General features: G+C 38.7%; 1 protein-coding gene across 13 annotated transcripts in view; it reads right to left on the bottom strand.

The window, feature by feature from the left end:
* The window catches only part of LMBR1 (limb development membrane protein 1), a 156,975-nt gene that overhangs the window by 7,195 nt on the left and 124,705 nt on the right, over positions 1-25,075 (bottom strand). For 7 of the 13 annotated variants that reach the window (XM_082692933.1, XM_082692944.1, XM_082692940.1 and 4 more), the window contains 4 exons: positions 24,472-24,549; positions 22,197-22,270; positions 21,877-21,967; positions 20,540-20,606 (listed from right to left, as the gene is read on the bottom strand). The exons of 1 other annotated variant lie outside the window; for it this stretch is intronic. In XM_082692933.1, the coding sequence (XP_082549059.1) occupies positions 20,540-20,606; positions 21,877-21,967; positions 22,197-22,270; positions 24,472-24,549 (310 nt within the window). Of the gene's footprint in view, positions 1-16,993; positions 19,444-20,539; positions 20,607-21,876; positions 21,968-22,196; positions 22,271-24,471; positions 24,550-25,075 lie in introns of those variants that run through there. 5 more of the 13 variants (XM_082692938.1, XM_082692941.1, XM_082692943.1 and 2 more) reach the window with 3 other exon arrangements.

The following is a 25,075-nucleotide window of genomic DNA, read 5'->3' as shown; positions in this document are numbered from 1 at the left end:
GTAGTTACTACATAAACGAACAACAACTAGGGTGATTCCTTTCTGGGTTGGTGGGGTGGGGGGCAGTGGGGATAAAAGCATTATTAACCTGAGCGGGACACCACAGGCTTGAAGAGTAAAATGGCAAATCCAGAAAAGGCAGTTTTCTCATATATACAGTGAAGTTACTTAAATTCACCTATACACATTTTTTTTTAAAGATTTTATTTATTTATCAGAGAGAGAGAGAGAGGGAGAGAGCGAGCACAGGCAGACAGAATGGCAGGCAGAGGCAGAGGGAGAAGCAGGCTCCCTACCGAGCAAGGAGCCTGATGCGGGACTCGATCCCAGGACGCTGGGATCATGACCTGAGCCGAAGGCAGCTGCTTAACCAACTGAGCCACCCAGGCGTCCCAACCTATACACATTTTTAAAAGTCTTTTTATTCAAAAGAATAATTCAAATAGTCATTCTATTTAGTAATAATGTGCCCTAAGCCAAATATTTACTGGAAAGAATACGTGAATGTTAGAGCTCCTCCGACACCTGGTAAATAAGTAATGGCACTCAGGTAGTTCATCAAGCAACAGATGACGAGACTGCTGCCAAGCTTCAGGGAAGAAACTGGAGTTATCTGGGGCCACATAAAATTGTAAACATAACAGACGGTATAAACAAAATCCTGCACCCCGTTATTGTTTGAGTGGTCTAAGGATTTCAAGAGTAACCCAACTTCCCTCTATCAGCTGACTTTTGAACTTAGCTCTCATTCCCATCAAAGCAATCCCATCATCCCTATAGGGCCAGACTCCACAAAAGCAGTGCATACAGACAACAGAATAACCTTCATACCCAAAAGCATCCCAATAGTAGGAGGTTTCAAGAGCTAGTTCCTTTTTAATTGTTTTTTTTAAAGATTTTATTTGTCAGAGAAAGAGAGAGCACAAGGAGGGAGAGCAGCACGCAGAAGGAGAAGCAGGCCCCCTGCTGAGCAGAGAGCCCGATGCGGGACTCGATCCCAGGACCCTGGGATCATGACATGAGCTGAAGGCAGATGCTTAACCAACTGAGCCACCCACGTGTCCTAAAAAGTAATTCTTCTATGGCCACATTTACACAGGGCCAATGTATTTGAACTTGAGAGACAATAGTTACCATAATATTTTAAAGAGAAGATTAATAAAAACATACAATAAAATATCTTTTTAAGGAAGGTGAAGGAACCCAGACCCCAGGAGAATATGCCACATAGACCACAAATTGTAAGTCATGACAACAAGCTCGGCTGCAGTTTCTCAAAGCCTTAATAAAAGGTCACTTTCTCTGGGGCACCTGGATGGCTCAGTCGGAGAAGCATCTGCCTTCGGCTCAGGTCACGATCTCAGGGTCCTGGGATCGAGCCCCATGAGGCCACATCAGGCTTCCTGCTCAGTGGGGAGGCTGCCTCTCTCTGCCCCCTGCTATCTCTCAAACAAATAAAATCTTAAAAAAAAAAAAAAAAAACCAACAAAAAAATTTACTCTGTCAAAAGGAATACAGATCTAATTACGCATTGTATTTTTCAAACAAAGTACCATTTAATTTAACTAGGAAGTTATCTATAGACAGGATGCAGTCCTTCCAAAACAAATTTCAATGATTTCAGCCCAAGGATCCCAGATAAGTAGTTTATTTGATCTTTAGGATCAAAGACTCCTTTGACAATCTGGTGAGGGCCATAGATCTCTTCACAAGAAAAACAAGAGATGCACACACACACACAGACACACACACAAAATCTTGCATATGATGAAGCTGATTTATAGAGAAAACTGCTGGATCACTAAATAAAAATCCTTGTCTAGAAGCTCCAGAAAAGTCTTACGTGGTCTCAAGACATTTTAATCATATACCACTATTAGCAAAATTAGCACACATATAATTAACACACATATTAGCAAAATTAGAACACATATATGCAATATATGTGTATTTAATTATTTTAAAACTATGTATGTACTGGCTTTTACATTATACACAAAGGACAGACTTTTAAAAAAGTAAGAACAATAAAAGTAAATAGAAGTTCTCACGGTTTCTTCACATAGCCCAGTGACTTACTCTGTGAATGCTGGGGGACAAACCACTTTGGAGGGCACTGGTAACTGGCACACGCTAACTGGTACCTCAGCTGCCAGCCCGAAACCAGCCAACATACCACACTGGGACAGAAGTTCCACACAGAGCGCAGTGAGGAGAAGGGTGCACTTAGCACAGGGACATTGGAAGGTCTGTTATGAACAATGGGAAGTGCTCGCACTAGGACTTCTTAGTGGATTCAACTTGGTATCCTGAAAGTCAAGGTCAAGACTTCAAATGAAACCCAAGACAGAGAGGAGTCTCCTCCTTCTATGTTGGGTCCCCAGGACATCTCAGGTTGACCCCACAGACAGAAACCCAGGAGCCTATTGCTACAGTGCACCAAAGCACTAAACAAAGTATTAGATTAGTTCTAAAGATGCTATTGTTTCAAACTGAATTTAAATATCTAACGAACATTGTCTGATTAAAAGGTCACTCTGGATGACACATGCAGGTCTTCGATTATGAAAATCTTCTGTAAGACTGAACAGCAAGAAACTTGAAACAATCACTTCCCTAAACTTCCCTCTGAGAGGTTGAGGTCAGAGCAATAAACTATAAAATGTACTTTTTTGTTAAAAGCACCAACACTTAAGAAAAAGTAACAATACTTAAAATTTTAACAACACTTATGGTATAAATGTATAATACTTCAAAATCTCTATTTCTGAAGGTATATAAAAGGGTATTAAGGCAGCGTATTTTAAAATACTATTAACTAAAAAATTTCAATTATCAAATGCTGTTATTTAACTCTCCTTGTCAAATACTGAATGCTCACTCCCAACCTGAAGTCATTTCTTTAAAAGATAAGTAAAACATATACAAGGTGAAAAGCCTAATTAGTTAAGCAGTGGCTATGCATAGGCCATATTATCTGTGAATAAAATGCACTATGATGCAGTAGACAATGCTCTATGCATAATTCCTTGAATATAGATCTTTTTCTATTCATACCTATACAAGAACCAAGGTACAAAACCTTATTTCAGGAAAGAGCTGGTTACTCCGCCAACAATATGATTCACGAGAATTTACCTTCACTAACCCCCCGGACTTGACTCTGATTTCTAGCAAATATATTCCTGTTCCTTACTAGCAAGAAGAAACTGAGAGTTTATAGGGCTTGACACACTGAAGCAATCATTAAAGTAACTTTATCAGTAAACCATATGTGCTGGCATCTCACAAAAATGGCTGACACGATATCCACGGCTTTAATGGAAGATTACCAAAAAGAACACACACATCTTGTCATACAAGATAAATTTGTAAGTTAAATGTTCTCTGACAAAACAAGAAGACTGGGGCACCTGGGTGGCTCAGTCAGTTAAGCATCTGAATCTTGATTTCAGCTCAGGTCTTGATCTCAGGGTCGTGGGATCAAGGCCTGCATTGGGCTCTGAGCTCAGTGGGGGAGTCTGCTTGAGATGCTCCCTCGCCCTCTTCCTTTGCCCCTCCCCCAACTCATGCACACAGTCTCTAATAAAATAAACCTTAAAAAAAATCAATATACCTCTAGCAATACTATTAAAGAAAAAAAAACACAAATTACCAGTATCAGCTATGGGTAGGTAATTAACACTGCAGGGCACTGATATATCCATACTAAAGGGATAACAAAGGAACTTTATGCCAAAAAACTTGACAAGCAGATGAAATAAACAAACTCCTTAAAACACATAAACAAACTCACTCAAGAAGAAATGAATAGGCTGAGTAGTCCTCTATCTACAAAATAAATTGAATTTGTTGTTAAAACCCTTCCACAAAGTAAATTCCAGGCCCAGATGGCTTCACTGATGAACTGATCAACTGAAGGGGAAAAACAAAAAAACCCAATTCTATAAAAACTCACTGTCTTAGTCCATTAGGGCTGCTGTAACAGAATATTATAGACTGGGTGGCTTATAAACAACAGACATTTTTTTTTTTTTTTCACAGTTCTGCAGGCTAGAAGTCCAACATCAAGGCTCCAGCAGACGTAGTGTCTGGTGAAGGTCCACTCCCAGGTTCACAGACAGCTATCTTTTCACTGTAACCTCACATGGCAGAAAAGGACAAGAGAGCTCTCTGGGGCCTCTTTCATAAAGGCACTAAATCCCATTGATGAAGGTGACCTATCATTTCCTATAGGCACCATCCTCCTAATATGATCACACTGGGAATTAAGTTTCAGCATACAAATTGGTGGGGGGGCCTGGCACAAACATTTAGTGTATAGCATTCATCCAGCAAACTGAAGAGGAGGAAACACCTCTGGATACTTTCAATCAAGATAGCATTACTCACATAATTGAAGTCTGAAAAAAGTCATTAACAAGAAAAAGGAACTACAGGAGTGCCTGGGTGGCTCAGTGGGTTAAAGCCTCTGCCTTTGGCTCAGGTCATGATCTCAGGGTCCTGGGATCAAGCCCTGCATCAGGCTCTCTGCTCAGCCGGGAGCCTGCTTCTCCCACTCTCTCTGCCTACTTGTGATTTCTCTCTCTGTCAAATAAATAAATAAAATCTTAAAAAAGAAAAAAGAAAAAGGAACTATAGATTTGTGCACTCATAAATACAGATAAAAAATCCTAAACAAAATTTTAGTACATTACACACACACACACACACACAGAAAAAAGATACTATGTCATGACCAAGTGGGGGTATCCCAGGAATGCAAGATTGGCTTAATAATCAAGAATGACTCAGTGTAGGAAAGCAAGATGGCAGAGGAGTAGGAGACTGAAATATCACCAGGTCCCAGAAGTGCAGCTAGATAGTTATCAAACCATTCTGAACACCTACAAACTCAACAGGAGATCAAAGAGAAAAAGAGCAGCTATTCTAGGAACAGAAAATCAACCACTTTCGGGAAGGTAGGACACGCGGAGAAATGAATCCAAAGAGATGGGAAGATAGACGAAGGGGGGAGGGACCGGCTCCCAGCAAGTGAGAGAGCAGCAGAGCACAAAATCGGAACTTTTAGAAGTCTGCTCCATGGAGGCACGTTACTCCAGAGGCTATATGGGGGGTGGAGCCCTTGCAGGAACAGTGTGGTCTCAGGTCTCTCAGGGTGACAGGAAGACCAGGGGTGTCTGAATGTGCCAGAGCTCCCAGGAATCAGAGTGGGGAAGCTGACTACAGACACAAAGCCAAGGAGTAGGCTCTTAGCTCACGGTTACCTTAAACTGTAATCCAAGGCACACTAGGGCCACTGTTCTTCAAACAGGGTCCCCACAAGTGGCAGATCCGGGGAGACTCACCTTCCTCCTCCAGGAGTGGCATGGGACCACGCTGCAGGAATATGCTAGGTTTGGAGATGCCAAACAGGGCTGTGAGCCAGGGACAGGAATGTTCCGTCACAGGCCGGGTGAGCAGGGAGTGCAGCAGGAGACCAGGGAGATGGGAGGGATTGACCGCTTCTCTCTGAGGGCGCACTGAGGAGTGGGGCCCTGAGCTTTCGGCTCCTACAAGCCAGAGATTGGGAGGCTGCCATTCTCATTCTCATCCTCCAAAGCTCTATGGAAAGCACTCAGGGAACAAAAACTCCCCAGCATGAATCCAAGCAGATTGTCTAGCCTGGCCTCTGGCAAGGGCAGTGCAATTCCGCCTCGGGCAAAGACATTTGAGAATCACTACCACAGGCCCTTCCCCCAGAAGATCAGCAAGAACATCCAGCCAAGACCAAGTCACTGATCAAAAAGAACTGCAGAACTCCAGAGCTAGGGGAAGCAACACACAGAATTCAGGGCTTTTTCCCCATGATCCTTAAGTCATTCAAAGTTAAATTTTTTTTAATTTTATCTTTTACCTGGTCTATTTTTTAAAATTTTTCCTCTTATTTTAATGTTTCTTAACTATTTTCTTATCAATACCTTATTTAAAGAATCTTTTAAAATTTTCATTGTTATAGTCTATTTTATCCCTTCATTATATTTAACCTTATTTTTTTGTATACATATAGACTTTTTTTCTTTAAAATTTTGAGACACAATTTCTTCTAATAGATCAAAATATACCCTAAATCTAGCACATGGTTCTAGTCTCCAGCCTGATCACATTCGTTCCTTTTTATTTTTTTTCAACCAACTTCTTATTTTATCAATTCCTTTTTTAGAATCTTTTTAAATTTTCATCATTATGGTCATATTCCACCCCTTCATTGTGTTTACCCTTATTTTTGCATATATATGTTTTTCTTTCTTTAAAATTTGGAAGGTAGTTTCTTCTAGAAGACCAGAATACACCCAAAATCAAGGGTATGGCTCTGTTCTATTCACCAGTCTAATATATATATATATATCCCATTCAGAACATTCCATCCCAATGGAACAGAATACATATTTTTCTCTAGTGCACATGGAACATTTTCCAGAATAGATCATGTCCTGAGTCACAAATCAGGTCTCAACCAGTTCCACGAGACTGAGATCATTCCCTGCGTATTTTCAGACCACAATGCTCTGAAACTAGAATTCAATCACAAGAGGAAAGTTGGAAAGAACTCAAATACATGGAGGCCAAACAGCATCCTACTAAAGAATGAATGGGTCAACTAGGAAATTAAAGAAGAATTTTAAAAATTCATGGAATCAAATGAAAATGAAAACAAAAATGCTCAAAATCTTAGGAATACAGCAACGGTGGTCCAGAGAGGAAAAAAAAAAAAAGCAATACAAGCCTTTCTCAAGAAACAAGAAAGGTCTCAAGTATACAACCTAACCCTACACCTAAGGGAGCTGGAGACAGAACAGCAAAGAAAGCCTAAACCCAACAGGAGAAGAGATAAAGATCAGAGCAGAAATCAATGAAAAAGAAACCAAAACAACAGAAAAACAAATCAATAAAACTAGAAGCTGGTTCTTTGAAAAAACCATGAATTAAAGAGGAGAGATCAAAACCATCACCAAAGAAATACAAACAATTATAAGAACATATTATGAGCACCTATACACCAGTAAATTTGACAATCTGGAAGAAATAGATGCATTCCTCGAGACACATAAACTACCAAAACTGAACCAGGAAGAAATAGAAAACCTGAACAGACCCATAACCACTAAGGAGATTGAAGCAGTCATCAAAAATGTCCCAACAAACAAGAGTCCAGGGCCAGACAGACAGCTTCCCAGGGGAATTCTACCAAACATGTAAAGAAGAATTAATACCTATTTGCCTGAAATTGTTTCAAAAAATAGAAATAGAAGGGAAACTTCCAAACTCATTTTGTGAGGCCAGCATTACCTTGATTCCAAAACCAGACAAAGACCCCACCAAAAAGGAGAAGTACAGACCAATATTCTTGATGAATAAGGAATGCAAAAATTGTCATCAAAATATTAGCCAATAGAATCCAACAGTACATTAAAAAGATATTCACCATGACCAAGTGGGATTTATTCCTGGGCCTCAAGGTTGGTTCAACATCTGCAAATCAATCAATATGATACAATACATTAATAAAAGAAAGAACTAGAACCATATGATACTGTCAATAGATGCTAAAAAAGCATTTGGGAAAGTATAGCATCCCTCCTTGATCAAAACTCTTCAAAGTATAGGCATAAAGGGTATGTACCTCAATATCATCAAAGCCATCTATGAGAAACCCACAGTGAATATCATTCTCAATGGGGAAAAACTGAGAGCCTTTCCCCTAAGGTCAGGAACACGGCAGGGCTTTCCACCATCAGCATTGCTATTTAACATAGCACTAGAAGTCCTGGCCTCAGCAATCAGAGAACAACAAGAAATTAAAGGCATCCGAACCAGCAAAGAAGAAGTCAAACTCTCACAGTTTGCAGATAATATGATACTTTATGTGGAAAACCCAAAAGACTCCACTCCAAAACTGCTATAACTCATACAGAAATTCAGTAAAGTGTCAGGATATAAAATCAATGCACAGAAATCAGTTGCATTTTTATTCACCAACAGCAAAACAGAAGAAAGAGAAATTAAGGAATCAATCCCATTTGCAATTGCACCCAAAACTATAAGATACCTAGTAATAAATCTAACCAAAGAGGGAGAGAATTTGTACTCAGAAAACTATAAAGTACTCATGAAAGAAATTGAAGAAGACACAAAGAAATGGGAAAATGTTCCATGTTCCTGGATTGGAAGAACAAATATTGTCAAAATGTCTATGCTACCTAAAGCAATCTACACATTTAATGCAATCCCTATCAAAATACCATCAATTTGGGGCACCTGGATGGCTCAGTGGGTTAAGGCCTCTGCCTTTGGCTTGGGTCATGATCCCATAGTCCTAGGAACTGCCTGTTAAATAAATATATAATATCTTTGGGAAAAAAATCAATTTTTTTCAAAGAAATGGAACAAACAATCCTAAAATTTATATGGAACCAGGAAAGACCCCAAATAGCCAAAGGACTGTTGAAAAAGAAAGCCAAAGTTGGTGGCATCACAATTCCAGACTTCAACCTCTACTACAAAGCTGAAATACTAATCATTAAGATAGTATGGTACTGGCACAAAAACAGACACACAGATCAATGGAACAGAATAGAGAGCCCAGATATGGATCCTTAACTCTATGGTCAACTAATATTCAACAAAGCAGGAATGGATGTCCAGTGGAAAAAAGACAGTCTCTTCAACAAATGGTGTTGGGAACATTGGACAGCCACATGCAGAACAAAACTGGAACGTTTCCTTATACCACACACAAAAATAGACTCAAAATGGATGAAAGACCTCAATGTGAGACAGGAATCCATCAGAATCCTTGAGGAGAACACAGGCAGCAACCTCTTTGACCTCAGCCACAGCAACTTCCTAGAAACATCACCAAAGGAAGGGAAGCAAAGGCAAAAATGAACTATAGGGATTTCATCAGATCAAAAGCTTTTGCACAGCAAAGGAAACAGTCAACAAAACCAAAAGACAACCAACAGAATGGGAGAAGACATTCACAAATAACGTATAAGATAAAGGGCTAGTATCCAAAATCTATAAAGAACTTATCAAACTCAACACCCAAAGAACAAATAATCCAATCAAGAAACAGGCTAAAGATATGAACAGACATTTCTGCAAAGACATCAAAATGGCCAACAGACACATGAATTAGTCCTCAACATCACTCGGAATCAGGGAAATACAAGTCAAAAGCATAATGAGGTATCACCTCACACCAGTCAGAATGGCTAAAATCAACAAGTCAGGAAATGACAGATGTTGGCAAGGATGCGGAGAGAGGGGAACCCTCCTACACTGTTAGTGGGAATGCAAGCTGGTGCAGCCACTCTGGAGAACAGTATGGAGGTTCCTAAAAAGTTGAAAATGGAGCTACCCTACGACCCAGCAATCACACTACTGGGTATTCACCCTAAAGATACAAACGTAGTGATCCAAAGGGGCATGTGAACCCGAATGTTTACAGCAGCGATGTCCACAATAGCAAAACTATGGAAAGAACCTAAGTGTCCAACGACACATGAATGGATAAAGAAAATGTGGTATATATACACAATGGAATACTATGCAGCCATCAAAAGAAATGAAATCTTGCCATTTGCAATGGTGTGGATGGAACTAGAGGGTACCATGCTAAGCAAAATAAGTCTATCAGTGAAAGAATTATCATACGATCTCCCTGACATGAGGAATTTGAGAGGCAGAGTGCGGGGTTGTGGGGGTAGGGAAGGAAAAAATGAAACAAGATGGGATCGGCAGGGAGACGAACATGGAACTCTTAATCTCATGAAACAAACTGAGAGTTGCTGGGAGGTGTGGGGGGAGGGACAGGGTGGCTGGATTATGGACACTGGGGAGGGTATGTGCTATGGTGAGTGCTGGGAGGTGTGTAAGTCTGATGATTCACAGACCAGTACCCCTGGGACTAATAATACATTATATGTTAATTTTTTTTAAAAAAGGAAAGAAAGAAAAGGAAGGAAGGGAGGGAGGGAGGGAGGAAGAAAAGAAAAAATAGAAAAGAAAAAAGGAAAGGAAAGAAGGAAAGAAACAAAGAAAAAGAGAAGGAAGGAAGGAAGGAAGGAAGGACCACTCATTAATGTGCTGTAATTCAGCACATTAAGTCTAAAAAAGAAAGCCACAGGATTATGTCAATAGATGCAGAAAAAGCATTTAAGAAAGTCCAGCATCCGTTCCAATAAAAACTCCAGCAAAGGAGAAAAGACGGAAACCTCCTCAACCTGGTGAAAAGCAACTACCAAAAAAAAAAAGCAAAAAAACACTACTGCTATTACCAGTTTAAGGACAGAATGCTTTCTTGCTATCACTGAGAAATAAATCAAGAATGTCTGCTCTTACTACTTCTATTCAACATTATACTCGAAGCTCCAGATAGCACAACAGACAAGAAAAATAAAGCATCCACATTGGAAAGGAAGAAGTAAAACTATTTTTATTCGCAGACATCATCATCACCAACAAAAATTCAACAAAATCTACAAAACAGATACTATTACTAATAAGTGAGTTTAGCAAGGTTGCAGAATGAAAGACCAATATACACAAATCAACTGTATCTCTATGTACCAGCCATGAACTATTACAAGAAATTATACTTTTAAAGAAATACCATTACAACAGCATCAAATGTGCAAGACCTAAACAAAAAATGCAAACTTTGCAGAGGCAAATTAAAGAACTAAATAAGTATACAGTGCTCAGGGACTGAAAGACTCAATATTGTAAAGATCTTAATCCTCTCCAGTTTGTTCTACAGATTCAACACAATCCAAAACCCTCGCAGACATTTGTGTAGAAAATGACAAGCTAATTTAAAAAGCCACAGGGAATGCAAAGGACTTAGAATAACTAAAACCACTCTGAAAAAGAACAGACTTCACTGCCTGATCTCAAGTCTTACGATCAATCTACAGCAACCCAGACAGTGCAGTATTGATGTAAAGACAAACAGAGACATCAATGGAACAAAATAGAGTCCAGAAATAAACCCACACCCACAAATACATGGACAACTGATTTTCCATGAAGTTTTCAAGGCCATTCAGAGGGAAAATGAATAGGCTTTTCAAGCAGTGGTGCTAGAATAATTGGCTACCCATATGCAAAAAAAAAAAAAAATGTATCTCAATTCATACCTCATACTATATACAGAAATTAACTCAAAGCAGGAGTTAATTTCTGGATCTAAGTACAAAACCTAAAACCTAAAAGTATAAAACTTCTAGAAGAAAACACAGGAGATAACTAAGTGATTTGGGGTTAGAGAAAGATTCAGTATACTGATACAACACCAAAGTACAATCCAAATGGAAAAATTGGTAAATTTGACTTCATCAAAATTAAGGATATGTATCCTTTGAAAAATGTTGTTAGAAGATTAAGAAACAAGCCACCAAATGGGAAAAGTATTTGCAAATCACAGATCTTGATAAGGGATTTTTGTCCAGAATATATAAACAGTACCCAAAACCCAACAATGAGAAAATAATCCCAATTTTTAAAGTGAACCAAAGATCTGAACAGACACTTCAACAGAGATATAGACAGCAAATGAGCACATTAGTCATCCGGAAGGTTCAAGGTAAGTCCACAGAGACATACCACTACACACCTATTAGAACACCGAAGCAGTAAGTGACGGACTATACCGGTGTTGGTGAAGATGGAGAGGAACCAGGATTCCCATACACTTTGGAAGAGTTTAGCAGTTTCTGAAAAAATAGAGCATACACCAGGCTTTCCACTTTCTAGTTACTATCCAAGAGAAATGAAAGCATATGCCCAGAGACTTGGATGTGAATGTTCACAGCAACTTTATTTATAAAAGCCAGAAGTCATAAACACCTCCAACGTCCTTCGGGGGGTGACAGGATAAACAAACTGTGGTCCACACATAAAATGAAACAATAAAAAATGAACTACTGATACATGCAACAACCTGGGTGAATCTTAAGATAAATACACTGAGTGAAAAAAGACAGACAAAAACTACATACTATATGATTTCATTTATATAAAATTCCAGGAAACATGAACTAATCTATAGTTCTAAAAAGCAGGTCAGTGTTTGCCTGGGGATACAGGGTGGGGGTGTGATACGGTGGAGAGGTGTGAGGGAGGAACTACATATGGCTAAAAGGAAACATTCTGAGGTGACAAGGATGTTCACTAAGTTGATTGTGGCGATGGTTTCACAGGTGTACAAGTAAGTCAAAACTTGAAAAAAACGAAACAAAACTCGTCAACTGTACTTTAAATACGTCCAGATTATGGTACGTCAATTATGCCTCAGTAAAGCTATTAAAATACATTTATTAGGCTTCAGACTATATACATGCCATAGCATGCATGCCTACAGTAGTTTATGGCTGTGGCAATTAGATTTAATTAGAAATTCTGTATTTCTATATTTGCTCCTGTGTTATAAGTTAAATTTTTAGAGTATTTTTCAGTCCTTATCATATTCCTAACGCTATACAGGTACTGTAGGAGTTACAAAGTGGGTATGTAACATATTTATTCCCTTTATGGAACTGTCTTCACATCCTAAGAAATGAAGACTTTCAATAACATAGTCCATATATTCATATACATTTCCAGCATAACTACATGTCTGTGTAGTTAAGTAGAATAGAAAATCAGAAGCATGAACTCCCACAGACGTACTGAAAGTTGCATGCAGACAGACTGCCCAGTATTATGGAGGGAAGAGAAGTGAGCATTTCGAGTGCAACCTGCTCAGTGAGAAGGCAGATGTGGGGAGAATGAAGCAGGGGATGGGGGGCCCGTGGGAGGGAGGCCTGAAGGGCAGAAACTTGGGGACAACTTTCTCTGCGGAGTTCAATGGCTGAGCCAAGCCTTGAATGGCATGTCAGGTAGGCCAGGAAACGAGGTGAACAAAATCACTCATGTCAGATGAAGTCCCATGTTCAAAGGCGCGCAAAGTAGAGCAGTACTGTGTTCCCATTCGGTACCCCGAAGAACCCCGAAGAACCCCGCGGTCACCGATCGTGGTTCAGAGTGGGTGGGGCTCGGAGTGCCGAGAAGAGAAGGCGACTGCCCAGCGCGGATTAGGTTTAAAGGACCTCCTGTGCCACCTTAACAAAACAGAACCTTATTCTAATGGCAGAAATCTTTGAAGTCTAGAGAGCAGGGGAGTGGCAGGTCCCATTTTCGTTGTAAGAGAAGGGGATGGAGCGCCAGACTGGCCATTAACTCAAGAGAAGACTGCGGATGAGGAGGGAGGCCGGAGGCTGCTCCTGGCTGGGCTGTCTCTGCTGTCAGGCCCTGCTGTCTGCTCCCCCTTCCTCTGCGCAGTGCCTACCACTAGGGTAGAAACAGAGAACACTCAAAGCTGACTCATGATCATTAAAAATAGGTAGACCTCAGGATTAGCGACATTACCACATCAAGGAAACAGAGGAGAGAGCAAATATTTACTGTCTACTGTTATACTGTGTAAGGGTCTTTAAAAAATAATAGTTTATTAAGATGAAATTCACATCATAAAATTAACGATTTTAAAGTAAACAATCCAGTGCAGTGAGTACACTCACAATGTTGTGTAAATCTATCTAGTTCCAAAACACTTTCTCCACGCCGAAGTGAAACCCCAGACCCATTAAAAGCAGTTTCTCCCCCATCACACCTCCCCCCAGTCTTTGGCAACCACTAACCTGCTTTCCCTGTCGAGTTCCCTACTCAGGCCATTTCATATAATAGGCATACTACAACGTGTGGATTTCTGGGCCTGACTTATTTCACTCAGGATCATGTTTTCAAAGTTCATCCATGTTGTGTCACTACAGTATTCTTTTCCTTTTTTTATTTAATTGTGGTAAAATACACATGACACAGAATTTATATAGTAAAGCACATTCACACTATTGTACAACTAACCTCCAGAACATTCATCTTGCGAAACTGAAACCGTACCCATTAAAAACCACTCCCCCTTTTCCTCTCCCCCACCAGACTCTGGCCACCACCATTCCCCCTTCGGTCTCTAGGATTTAGACGACTAGGCACCTCGTGTAAGGAGGAGTTACCCAATATTTGATTTTTTTGCAACTGGCTCATTTCACTTAGACGTCATGCCTTTTTATGGCTGAACACCATCCCCTGTACGTACTGGACCACAGTTTGTTTATGCATTTCTCTGGGTTGTTTTTACCTTTCAGTTATTACTATAAGAGTCTTTTTAAATGATAAGACTCAAATACTTGGTCAAACTAGCCTGGAACATGGAACGAAAGATGATCAGGATGGAAGCAAGACACCCAATTTCCCAGTTCATCTACTCCAAACCACAGGCCACACTCAAGGCCGGGGCACCTGCTGGCACCGCAAATACGTACTGACTAGATGCTGGAAGGGATCAAAAGATGCATAAAATATGCTCTTGTCCTTTAAGGGGTAGAAAGCTTCTTGAGAAAGACAATATAGGCAGGTTAAGTACAACACAAGGCTGGATGTGTCAGAATCGAAGAGCTTTATGTGTGACCCACCTGTGACCCGGCCTTGGAGGATGGGGAGGAACCAGGCAGGCCAACAGGTGAGGAGAGAAATTGGAGCAATGTGAGCCAGAGCTCAGAGAGGGCAAGTGTGTTTGCAAAGGTCAAACCAATTTTAGTCACAACTATTTGCATGCCACGAATTCAGCTTGTCCTAATATGCAGGTAACTTAACTAGGAGGCCAGATGAACTCGACTACAAAAATTTTAACCAACTAAAAGCCAGTGAACGGGAATGAAAATCACTGTCCAAGAGGCACCTAAGTGCTGATTCTCAAACAGGTGAGCATGTAAGCATCCCCTAAACTAGACAGAAACTGTCTATTCCCTTCCTGAAGAAAACGTCCAGAGACAAGGCCCCAAAATGTCCCTCAATGACACCTCCTGATTTGGAAAAGTAAGTACGACTTCAGGTCATTTGCTCTGGTTTCACTTCTTATTCTAGTCCCCTCAAAGAAAAGAACACCTGTTTAGAATCGGTTTCGGGCGCCTGGGTGGCTCAGTGGGTTAAGCCTCTGTCCTTGGCTCAGGTCATGATCCCAGAGTCCTGAGATCGAGCCCCGCATCGGGCTCTCTGCTCTGCAGGGAGCCTGCTTCCTCCTCTCTCTCTCTCTCTCTCTCTCTCTCTCTCTCTCTGCCACTTGTGATCTCTCTGTCAAATAAATAAATAAAACCTTTAAAAAAAAAAAAGAATCGGTTTCATGAACATTCCCTAACAGTAAAGTACTAAAAATAAAATCATATACTTAGCCCTCTGTTTGGGTGTTTACAGGAGTCTGATGCTTTCCGCCTTTTTGTAAGGAAACAGGAGGAAGGAGCATATGTGAGAAACCCCACAAGAGGAAGCGGAGAGTCACCGTTAGTCGCCAGCATGAAGAAGTCGATGCATCTGACAGAACTCTCTAGTTTCTGCTTTGGCCTGTTAGATAGACAGTGACCAAGGACTGCAAGGAAACCCGGAGGAGAGAGAGAGGGAGGGGAGGGGTAGTGGGAGGGGAGGAAGGTGAGAAGGACAGAGAGAGACACACACGCAGCGTGGGTCCCACCGAAGAAACGACCAGTGTGGGACGGCGCCCACATGGTGCACAGTTCGCATTATCTGTTCTTGGCTCAGGGATGCGTGCTGGGCTGCAGGTCTGGGTTTGGGGACCAAGTATGGGTAAACCTGAGGAGCAGTAAAAGAGATAGTTAAGAAATGGCCAAAGGAAAAGAAAGAAACAGGGGAATGGGGACCAGAAATAAAGAAAAGATAGAGGAAGTAGAATTTCAAACAGCAAATGCCATGGAGCAATTAAGACAAAAAGAGAATCCACAAGATTGGACAATTACAAGGTCACTGGTGACCTGAAGAGAAAGAGATATTTAAGTGTTTGGGGTTTGAAATTCCTTTGCAGATGACTGAGTTCCGGTAGACGAAATGATGTCAGCTCCTACTGGACAGCACACTGAGGTCAGGAGGCAACATGAGGAACAACACCGATGGCCAAAGCCAGCATCCCGGTGGCCCCAGATGAGGATTTCACGTTTCCTGCAGAGGCACCAGGTATGTCCACGTACCTTTGGAGGACGATCCGAAGACTTGGACACTCTGAACAGGGGACTGGGAGTAAAACTGGTGGTCACAAGGAACTGCGTCTTGATCTCTAACTTTTAGTATTCTTTATAAGGAGAATTTATTCAAGTCTATACTTATATAATTGATTAAAATTAATTTTAAAATAAAATCTCCTACAAAGAAGGAGATAATATATTCACCGGTCTCAGAACTGACTGTGTGCAAGTGTGCTATGAAGTATTCTCAGCCAGACTACAGGCCTTTTTTCTTAGTACAAAGTACACCCTTATTATAGCTTACTGTCTGGTTTTTAACTGTAACATTTTAAGGATTACCTCTTAAGCCTCCTTTTTTTTTTTTAAGATTTTTTTTTTTATTTATTTGACAGAGAGATCACAAGTAGGCAGAGAGGCAAGCAGACAGAGATGGGGAAGCAGGCTCTCTGCTGAGCAGAGAGCCCAATGCGGGGCTCCATCCCCGGACCCTAAGATCACAACCTGAGCTGAAGGCAGAGGCTTAACCCTCTGAGCCACCCAGGTGCCCCCACCTCTTAAGCCTCCTTCTAGCTAAATTGTCCCAACTAGAATTATTTTCATATAAAAATATTTTATAACAAACTAAAATTTTAAATATTTGATGTATCTGAATGATGGCTAAATTATTTAGGAAAGATTGGCCACCCAATATGACATTTCCTCAGACAGGACTAAGTTCCCTGAAGTAAGAGTGGCATCGTAAGAATAGAACAAGTAGGTAATTGGGAATAAAAAGCATTTAGGGACTAAGCATTAGTTAATCTCTTAACTCTTTTTTAGACATCTGACACAGAGTAACTTTCTCTTTATTATTAAAAACTATAACTAGATATACACATAGATAGAGAGACAAATTTATTGTTCAGATATAAGAACAACAGTATTCAACCAAAAGTCAATTAGGGCCACTCTCTCTGCAATATAACTGAATGTAAGTAAATCATATACAAATTTTTTGCTGAAAAATTTTCAGGAAGGAGTTTAAAATTATTTTTACATCAAAGTCATAGTTAGGAATATTTTGCACTTGTCATTTCTAAGCATCATTCACTTTTATTTTACACTGAGAACTGGAGAGAAGCAGCCCAGGGTAAAGATTAATAGTATATTTATGAAACCCTAAATCACGACCTCCCCAGGACGAAGCACTTTTTAAACAGGTTCCCTACATTAAGGAATGAAGGAGTAATCCACTTTATCTCCTGCAAGATGAAGGGCTAAATGGGACCCGGATGAGAAATACATGAAAATACTAAAAAATAAATTCAAAGGGATTCAAAGGAGTAAGTGTTCTTGTCTTAAAAATCCTAAGTATATTTTCTTTTAAAAATCTGCATTTGGGCCTTGTACAGCTTACAAGTTACAGAAAGAACTTCCGTTTAACAGAATAACTATAAAGATAATTTTATAAAAGAAACTAGTAACATCATTGCAAAGTCTGTTGGTTACATTCGAGAGAAATCGTCCCTGTTGAGGGAGACTGCACACGGGTGGGATGTCTGAAGGGGAATGCAAAATGAAGTCCGTCTCGCAGTAGTTTCTTGATTAGGCATAATTGGAGCATATCAGCAATCCTCCAAAATCTGTTCTTACAGAATTCATTGCTGCTTTTAAAATATTTTACTGCAGAAAAGTGTGGGCATGTACAGGGAGCTCTTTAGGCTTGGTGCTGTTCTATTTTCACCATGTTCACCAGTCACTTCCTCTAGTCAGCATCAAAGCAAACAGTGAACTGTTCACTGCACATCAAGTCTTCCAAAATGTTGGATTCTTCAGAACTATAAAGTCTAAACAGGCAGCAAAGCTCATATGCACTGACATGGCATTATTTTTAAAGGGCTTTAAAGAGTTTGAATAAGAAATGCTAAGCTTAGATTCTTTGTGTTTCCTATAGACAATAAAACCATCATTTATATTAATTACATTTAGCTTAAAATACATGGTCAAAATCGTCCTCACAATTTAATTCTTCCTTGTCAAGTGATATGCTTATGAAATCTACTCTGTGGCAATTTTTCAGTTAGTACAAATTCTTCCATAATCAAATATAAGAAACTGATCAAAGGAAATCTTGAATGAATGTGTCCTATCAAGCCAGGCACTGAAGTCTAAAGCTAGAGTTTCATGACACCTCTGCTGCACCGACAACACCAGCTAGCAAATTAAAATATGCAAACTAAAAACCCAAAAACCAAAAAACTCATGTAACACTTCCATTTTTGAAGCAAAAATATCATCAAATTCTTTTACACAGGATTTAATGTATTTTCCATTTACAATTAAAGTAAAAGCTATCACTGATAAACTGCTGAAACAAGAGAAGAGCTGCTCATATACAGGTAATGTTGGATTTTCCCTGCTATTTCAATTCTCGTTTCACTGGCAGAGGTGGGTGCTGCTGGCGGAATTCCCGGGGCAGATGAGAGCACCTAAGAGTCAGGCTTTCCTTTGGAGAGGCAATGAGAAAGAGTAAAAACTTTCATAGCTTGGAATGTGGTTGTGAAACACATCCTCTATTCTAGGCTTATGAGCTTTTCAGCTGGTAAATCAAAACCCTGTTATACACCAGGATAACATTCATGACAATTCTCCACATTTTATCTTCTTAAAAATCAAAGGCTCGGTCCTAAAGGGTTAATAGAGGAATTACAAAGTAACTCTCTAGTTTGCATTTCCCATAATACTAAAATAAAGCTGCTTCTTTTAGTCCAGAAATTTGCTTTTTTAATACTGTGAAAAGCCTCCATGAATCTGTTTAACGTATTTACTTCTTTTCATCTATTCAGTGCCACTGGGCATAACCTGTAATGCAGTGCGTGTTGATATTTTGCAAAGCGCCACATGACTCACTGTACCCTAATGCGCTCCATTAATCCTGTTTGGACAGCTGGGTCCAGGCGTTTGTTAGCTGCATTCTAATTGTCCCATCTTTCTTTTTCTTCTTTTTAGTTATCTCTATGGCAAACTACTCAGGAATTTAATTTGTTGATCTTCAAAAAGCAAATTTTGCCATTAATTTGTTTTCTTTGTATTAAAAGTATACCTACCATGCAATTTTCTTCCATAAATTCAGTATATATCACTATTAACAATTAATCTAAAGTAGCAGATCACAGTAAGTAAGTTTTTGAAATGACTAAACGGTGGGGTGGCTGTAATATCATAGGAATTACCGTTGGACTGTGACAATACAAACGATATCACTTAGTTACAAATGAAGTTACTGTCGTGCATACTTTTGGCATTTTCAAGATTAGCACCCCATAAGCAGATGTCAAAACAATAACAAGTCCTGTAAAGCAAACACAAAAGAGGTGAGACCACGGAGTAAATAAGCTGTGTATTCGTCTACGGAACAGCGGTCCCTTCCCACTGAATACTTAGATCTCACTTCTTGCTAAAACATGAAATTCTCAGTAAGGGTTGCACCGATGACCATAGAGCCTGTATTTCCCTCTCGCACCTGCCTCCCTGCCGCCCAGGAGTCGTGAGCCAACAAGGGAGGCAATAGAAGAGGTAAACAAGAGCAACCCCCAGCGGCTAGTAATTTTCTTATGAGCAAGTTGGCGAGGTTGGATGATGGGGTTCTTCTAATCATTTGTGAGCACTCTTAAGTGGAAACCGAAGTCCAGAAAACCAAACAGAACTGCCTAACGGAAACTTTTGTCTGAAATAATATTTAGCCAAGAAGCGAGATCAGAGACCGCAACATGCTTTAGAAAAGAGAAGAAGGCCAAGTGAAGATTTGTTCAACTATTTTAATGACAACGTAGAAATGTATTACTTTTAAAAGATCCTTCCTATAAAAAATTAAGAAAACTATATAAATGACAGGCAAGAAAAAAATTAAAAAACTAAAGGACGCCCTTGAAATCAGCTCGTGCTCTCAGAGATCTCCCTGTTTTCAAGTCTATTTCATGGACACGAAGCAGCTTAAAGTTTTACACATTTTCAATTTTTTAAACCACATATTAAAAGTTTTTTTTTTTTTTTTTTTTTTTTTAAAAACATTTCATATAAGACAAATTAGTTTAACACTTTCTAGACGTTAAACAATTGTGTTGTTGTTTTTTTTTTTAATATCACAGTTTTCTCACTGGAGAACTCAAAAAGCTTAACTACTCAGTAGAAAAAACTGCCCACTGTTTGAAGAAGGAACATTTTTAAGTATTTAAAAAAATAAATGGTCTTTATTTAATAAAAGTACTTGTTTTGGTATGGTTCTTATATAACCTAAGTACAGAAAGAAGTAAACATAAAATAGTGTGAAAGGAAATGTTATATTTCAAAGGAGGGTCTTTTTGAAAAAGTGCAGAAACTACAAGTTAAGGCAGAAGTTTAAGAAAGATACAATTAACAAGGTATGGACATTTCTCCCGGAAACCTACCCAGTGTTCTTGACATCACAGGCAGTGCAGAGCTCAAGACCAAGATGGACACACAATTCCCAATGATCTATGTGGGGATCACAAAGAATATTGGGCAGTCAGACAGCAGAATCACGCATGCAGTCAATCCACTCACATTCTGGGAACTCACTGCACATCCTACTCACCTTGCACTGTTGCACTGTACTCTGCTAACTTCTTAATGATACCACTCAATATAGAACTTAAAGAGAATAAGAAATGTTTTCTACAAATATTTAAAGTTACATCTGTAAAGTTCTAAAAGACAGGTACAGTACTTGGCATGACTATCAAGTTATAGGACACTGAAATCATGTCTCAGACAACGCATCTTACATTACTGGTTGCAGTTGCCAATTTTAAAAAGGTTTGCCTGTCAAGTAAAATAGAATGAATACATTTAATACTTCTGACTATATTTTTAAAGCCAGCCTACTGCTCATGATATATAATATCTACTTCTAACACATTCAACTATTATAAATTTTAATACCAAAATGTTAGAAATCTAAAACCCCTAAATTCTAATAATTCATTCCCAATGTGTCCGACGCTTATTCTTTTCTATTAAATAAAAGGAGCTGAAATACTGATTAATGCTGATGATCACTGGCACTAGACGCTAAATATCTCAATAAGTCAGAGCATTCTATAGATACGTAAATAAAGTACATAAAATAACTTTTCCTTTTTAAGATAGGCTGAAAATATGTGATCTATAATAAAAAGAAAAGAATCCAGCAGCTCTTACTAGTTATTCTTCATGGTCAGGCTGTGGGAATATTTTTAAAAGATGTAGTCACTATATAAGGTAACAGTCTTTGTCATTCCAAAGCCAATGACACATTGTAGGAAGTCAAATTAGCCTCAGACTACAAAATGTTTCTGAATAGAACTCTTCCGTCTTGCTTTAATTATTCAAATTTGAAATACTTTGTCTCTACTACTTGTAGCAACTAAGTTCTTCAGATTTCAAACAAGCTCCCTGAAGTACAGTTTGCACAATCAAAGTTACTCATTAGCAATACGTTTTCTTTAGCGGAGAAAGAGCCCTTTCAGTAGCCTTCTGTAGCTGGTTAACAAGCTCTGCAGTTCTATGCATTTCCAAGTGAATGGATGCCATCCAAATTAAACAGAGCAGCACATCCTTTTCCCACTCATTCAGCATTTTCAAAATCTTTCCGTTTGTGTTTATGCAATTTACAAACAAATACCTATCTCGGCAAATGAACCATTCAGGGTGATTACAAAAATAAAACAGTTCATTTGCCTTGGAATGCAAAAAGGAGGCACCGCCATCTAAGACTTTGCCTTACCTTTGTCATAGTTGTGTCATCCTTCTTGGGAATAAAATTTCCAAAAAATCGCAGGCTATAGAAACCGACAACAGAGGATACCATAAGATAGCTGTGAGAATCAAGGAAAAAACTCTCCAAAGAATGCAAGTTTCCTTAAGTTCTCAGTAGTCTCCAGAAACTCTTGAGGTCCAAAGGAAAAACAAAACAAAAAGCCACTTGGCGTGCTTGAGGAAGACTGACTTGTTTTTCCCTTCTAAGCAAGTGTCTTAGTAAATTACCACTGTCCCAGAAACTAAACAGAAAATTTGTTAAACAATGTTTAGTTAAAGAAAGGATACAAAATCAAAATGATTTCAAGTGCAGCTCCCACAAAACCAAAAGCAGAAAGAGAAGCATTTCCTATTCCAGGACCCTGGGGGGAGAAAAAACCACTTTTCAGAATTCAATGACACTAAACATTTGCTTTCCCTAAAACTATTTCTTAAATACAGGAATTAGGACTGTTTAATACCCTAAAATAGCATCTAGATTTTCTAAGAATAAAACATGACACTAGACTGCATTCATCAACTAATGCAACCATGTGTTAATAATTTCAACAAGTTCAAAACATCTCTGATTTATCTAAAATATAATTTACTCATAAAAATGATATTATGCTTATTGTTAAGAGCCCTGAATATTATTGGAAGAAATTTTTTTAAAACAGTACCACAGGAATCGAAGATATAGTTATTTAAATAAACCCTATGACAACATATAAAAATTATACAATTAAAATCTATCAAAGTAGGCTAAGCATAGAAAGACTGAATGTGCATATCCTATTTCTACAGTTGAAAATTTTGTTTCCCCAAATCTTCCTTGGGAATTTGGACATTTTTAAAAGATATAACTTAGTTAACACAGATTTTTTAAATGTAACACTACACAGTTTTCCAAAACATTACACCTATTGTGGAAACCTATCTTTATCTAGAACTTAAAAAAACAAGCATAAAAATTAGTATTTATTAATGAGACCAAACAGGCAAAAAAATAATTTATTAAAGTAGGAAGAATATTTTCACAGCTTACCAATTAAAGGCAGTATTCAAATATGAACTACTGTTCTACTATCAGCTCTAATTGTAGCAAACAAAAATACCAGGAAAATTAGAATGTATAGCCAGGTTAATAAAAAAATGAACCAATAAGTAATATCATGCATATCATATACACATTCTAATTTTGGACTAAAGAAGTTAAGAATACTCATGGAAATTTCATATATATATATATACAAATCAAAGACCTATCAACTTTTTGTTAATCTTTTGACAAAGAAACAAATAATGCTAATGGCTTACTGGCTAGGTGAAAAACATTTTGGATATATTCCCTGTGTCAAGAGAAGTCCTCCAGGCAGGATTAGGATGATCTGATTTATTTACAGAATCATGCATGGGTCCTACGAGGTAGAACTTCCTCTCTATGATACACTAAGGGGATGGTACAAAAACATACCATGGCGGCATGGGACTTACGCAGCGTGCAATGTATAACAGAGGGTCACAAAGTGAACAGAAGCCAACACAGTAGATAACTTCCTGCTCTATCAATGAATTTGGGTCTAAACAAAAGATAAAGACCAGGTTGCAGATGAAGTACCCTTCAGTGTTGTTTGCTTGTGGAATGAGGCACCTGGAAAGCTTGGTGGCAGGCGAGACAGTGGGCAGTAACAGAAGGCATAAGGTCCAGCAAAAGTTAGAGGAGGGCAGGATCTAACTGGAGAAAATGCCTGAAATTGAAAGAGGAGGGCATCTCCATCGTGGACTGAAGGGAAGAAATTTAGGTTGATGTTGGCTTGTTCCTACGAGAGGAAAGGGATACATCCTCTGGTTCAGAGAGAGAAGTGGCACTACAAGTCTGGAAGAGTTTTGAAGTCCTTTCTATGGAGAATAAGAAAGCTACTGACTTAGAAAAATATATGAAAACATTAGAATGTAAATGCTACTTTAAGTAATCAAAAGTCTACAGAGTCCTAGAAGTATGCTAAATATGCATCTTTAGTGATAACTACCTTCTATATGGAGAATATATTTAAACAGGCTAAAAGATAGAATTTAATAGAATCATCAACTTCTAAACAAGAGAGAAAACAAAGTTAATTCATGAAAAGATAGATAGCTGACTCTCCTCTAGTAACTAAACATTTGACTCAGTTTCATAAAATGTGTGACTCTCTTGAAACCTAAGTGCCTACCAGCCACATATCAGGATCTTCAGCAAACCCTATGACTCCATCCAATAAACTCCTTCCACATCACTATTTCACAGAGTATAAATTTTCATAAAGAATTCCAAGTATGAACTACAGCAAAATAAAAGTAAACTGTGATACAAAGTCTAAAAGGAAAATGATATCCGATAAAAGGGCTAGACAACTGAAAGTAAGAAATTAGAAACAAGTCATAGGTCACGAACACTGTTTACGAAGGCTCTTTACATAAAGAAATTCATACAACCTGAAACATAGGTACAGAAAGGTGATGTTTTAAATTACTTATTTGAAACACTCAGGGTATATATACAGAACACTTTTGCAAAAGAAAGACATGTAAAGCAGTTTACCCTTGTTCCCTTTGGCATGGCTGTTTCATCAACCAACAGGCAAAGAATATTACAAGCCACCAAGAGGACCGAGATGGACTACAACATAAAAAATGATCATCAGTTCTGAATTTCACAGATATTTTGTGAGTACACATGTATTAAAATCTAAGTTATAGACCAAATATATGCTTCAGAACAGAGAAGACCAAAATTCTACACACAAACTGGAAGTAATCAAACTATCTGCAAAAACTCCAGTATACACTCCAAAAGCTTCTGCAAATTATTACAATTTCAAAGCTTGTGACTAAAGCTAATAATATAGATTCAGTTACTGAATGATTCCACCAACTGGAAACCCACAACTCCACAGATTTAAAAAATAGTTAATAGTTATCAGAACTAATTAAGAATATAATTTTCACATCCCATCAGAGTCTGAAGCAAGATATCTGCAATACCTCATCTCCTAATTCTAAATGGCACAAAAGAATAAATGTCCTGTTTCCATGAGGAAATAGTTAATCTTGAGGACTTAAAAAAAATGCCATTAATTTCCATTTTTGCTTTTCTGAGTTTTTCCAAATACAAGTATGGATGGATTTTAACCCTGTTGACAGAA

Source organism: Mustela nivalis (assembly GCF_964662115.1).
Source record: "Mustela nivalis genome assembly, chromosome: 12".
Taxonomy (NCBI): domain Eukaryota; kingdom Metazoa; phylum Chordata; class Mammalia; order Carnivora; family Mustelidae; genus Mustela; species Mustela nivalis.
Note: the sequence above shows the minus strand (reverse complement) of the source record. Positions and strands in the feature narration are given on the sequence as shown.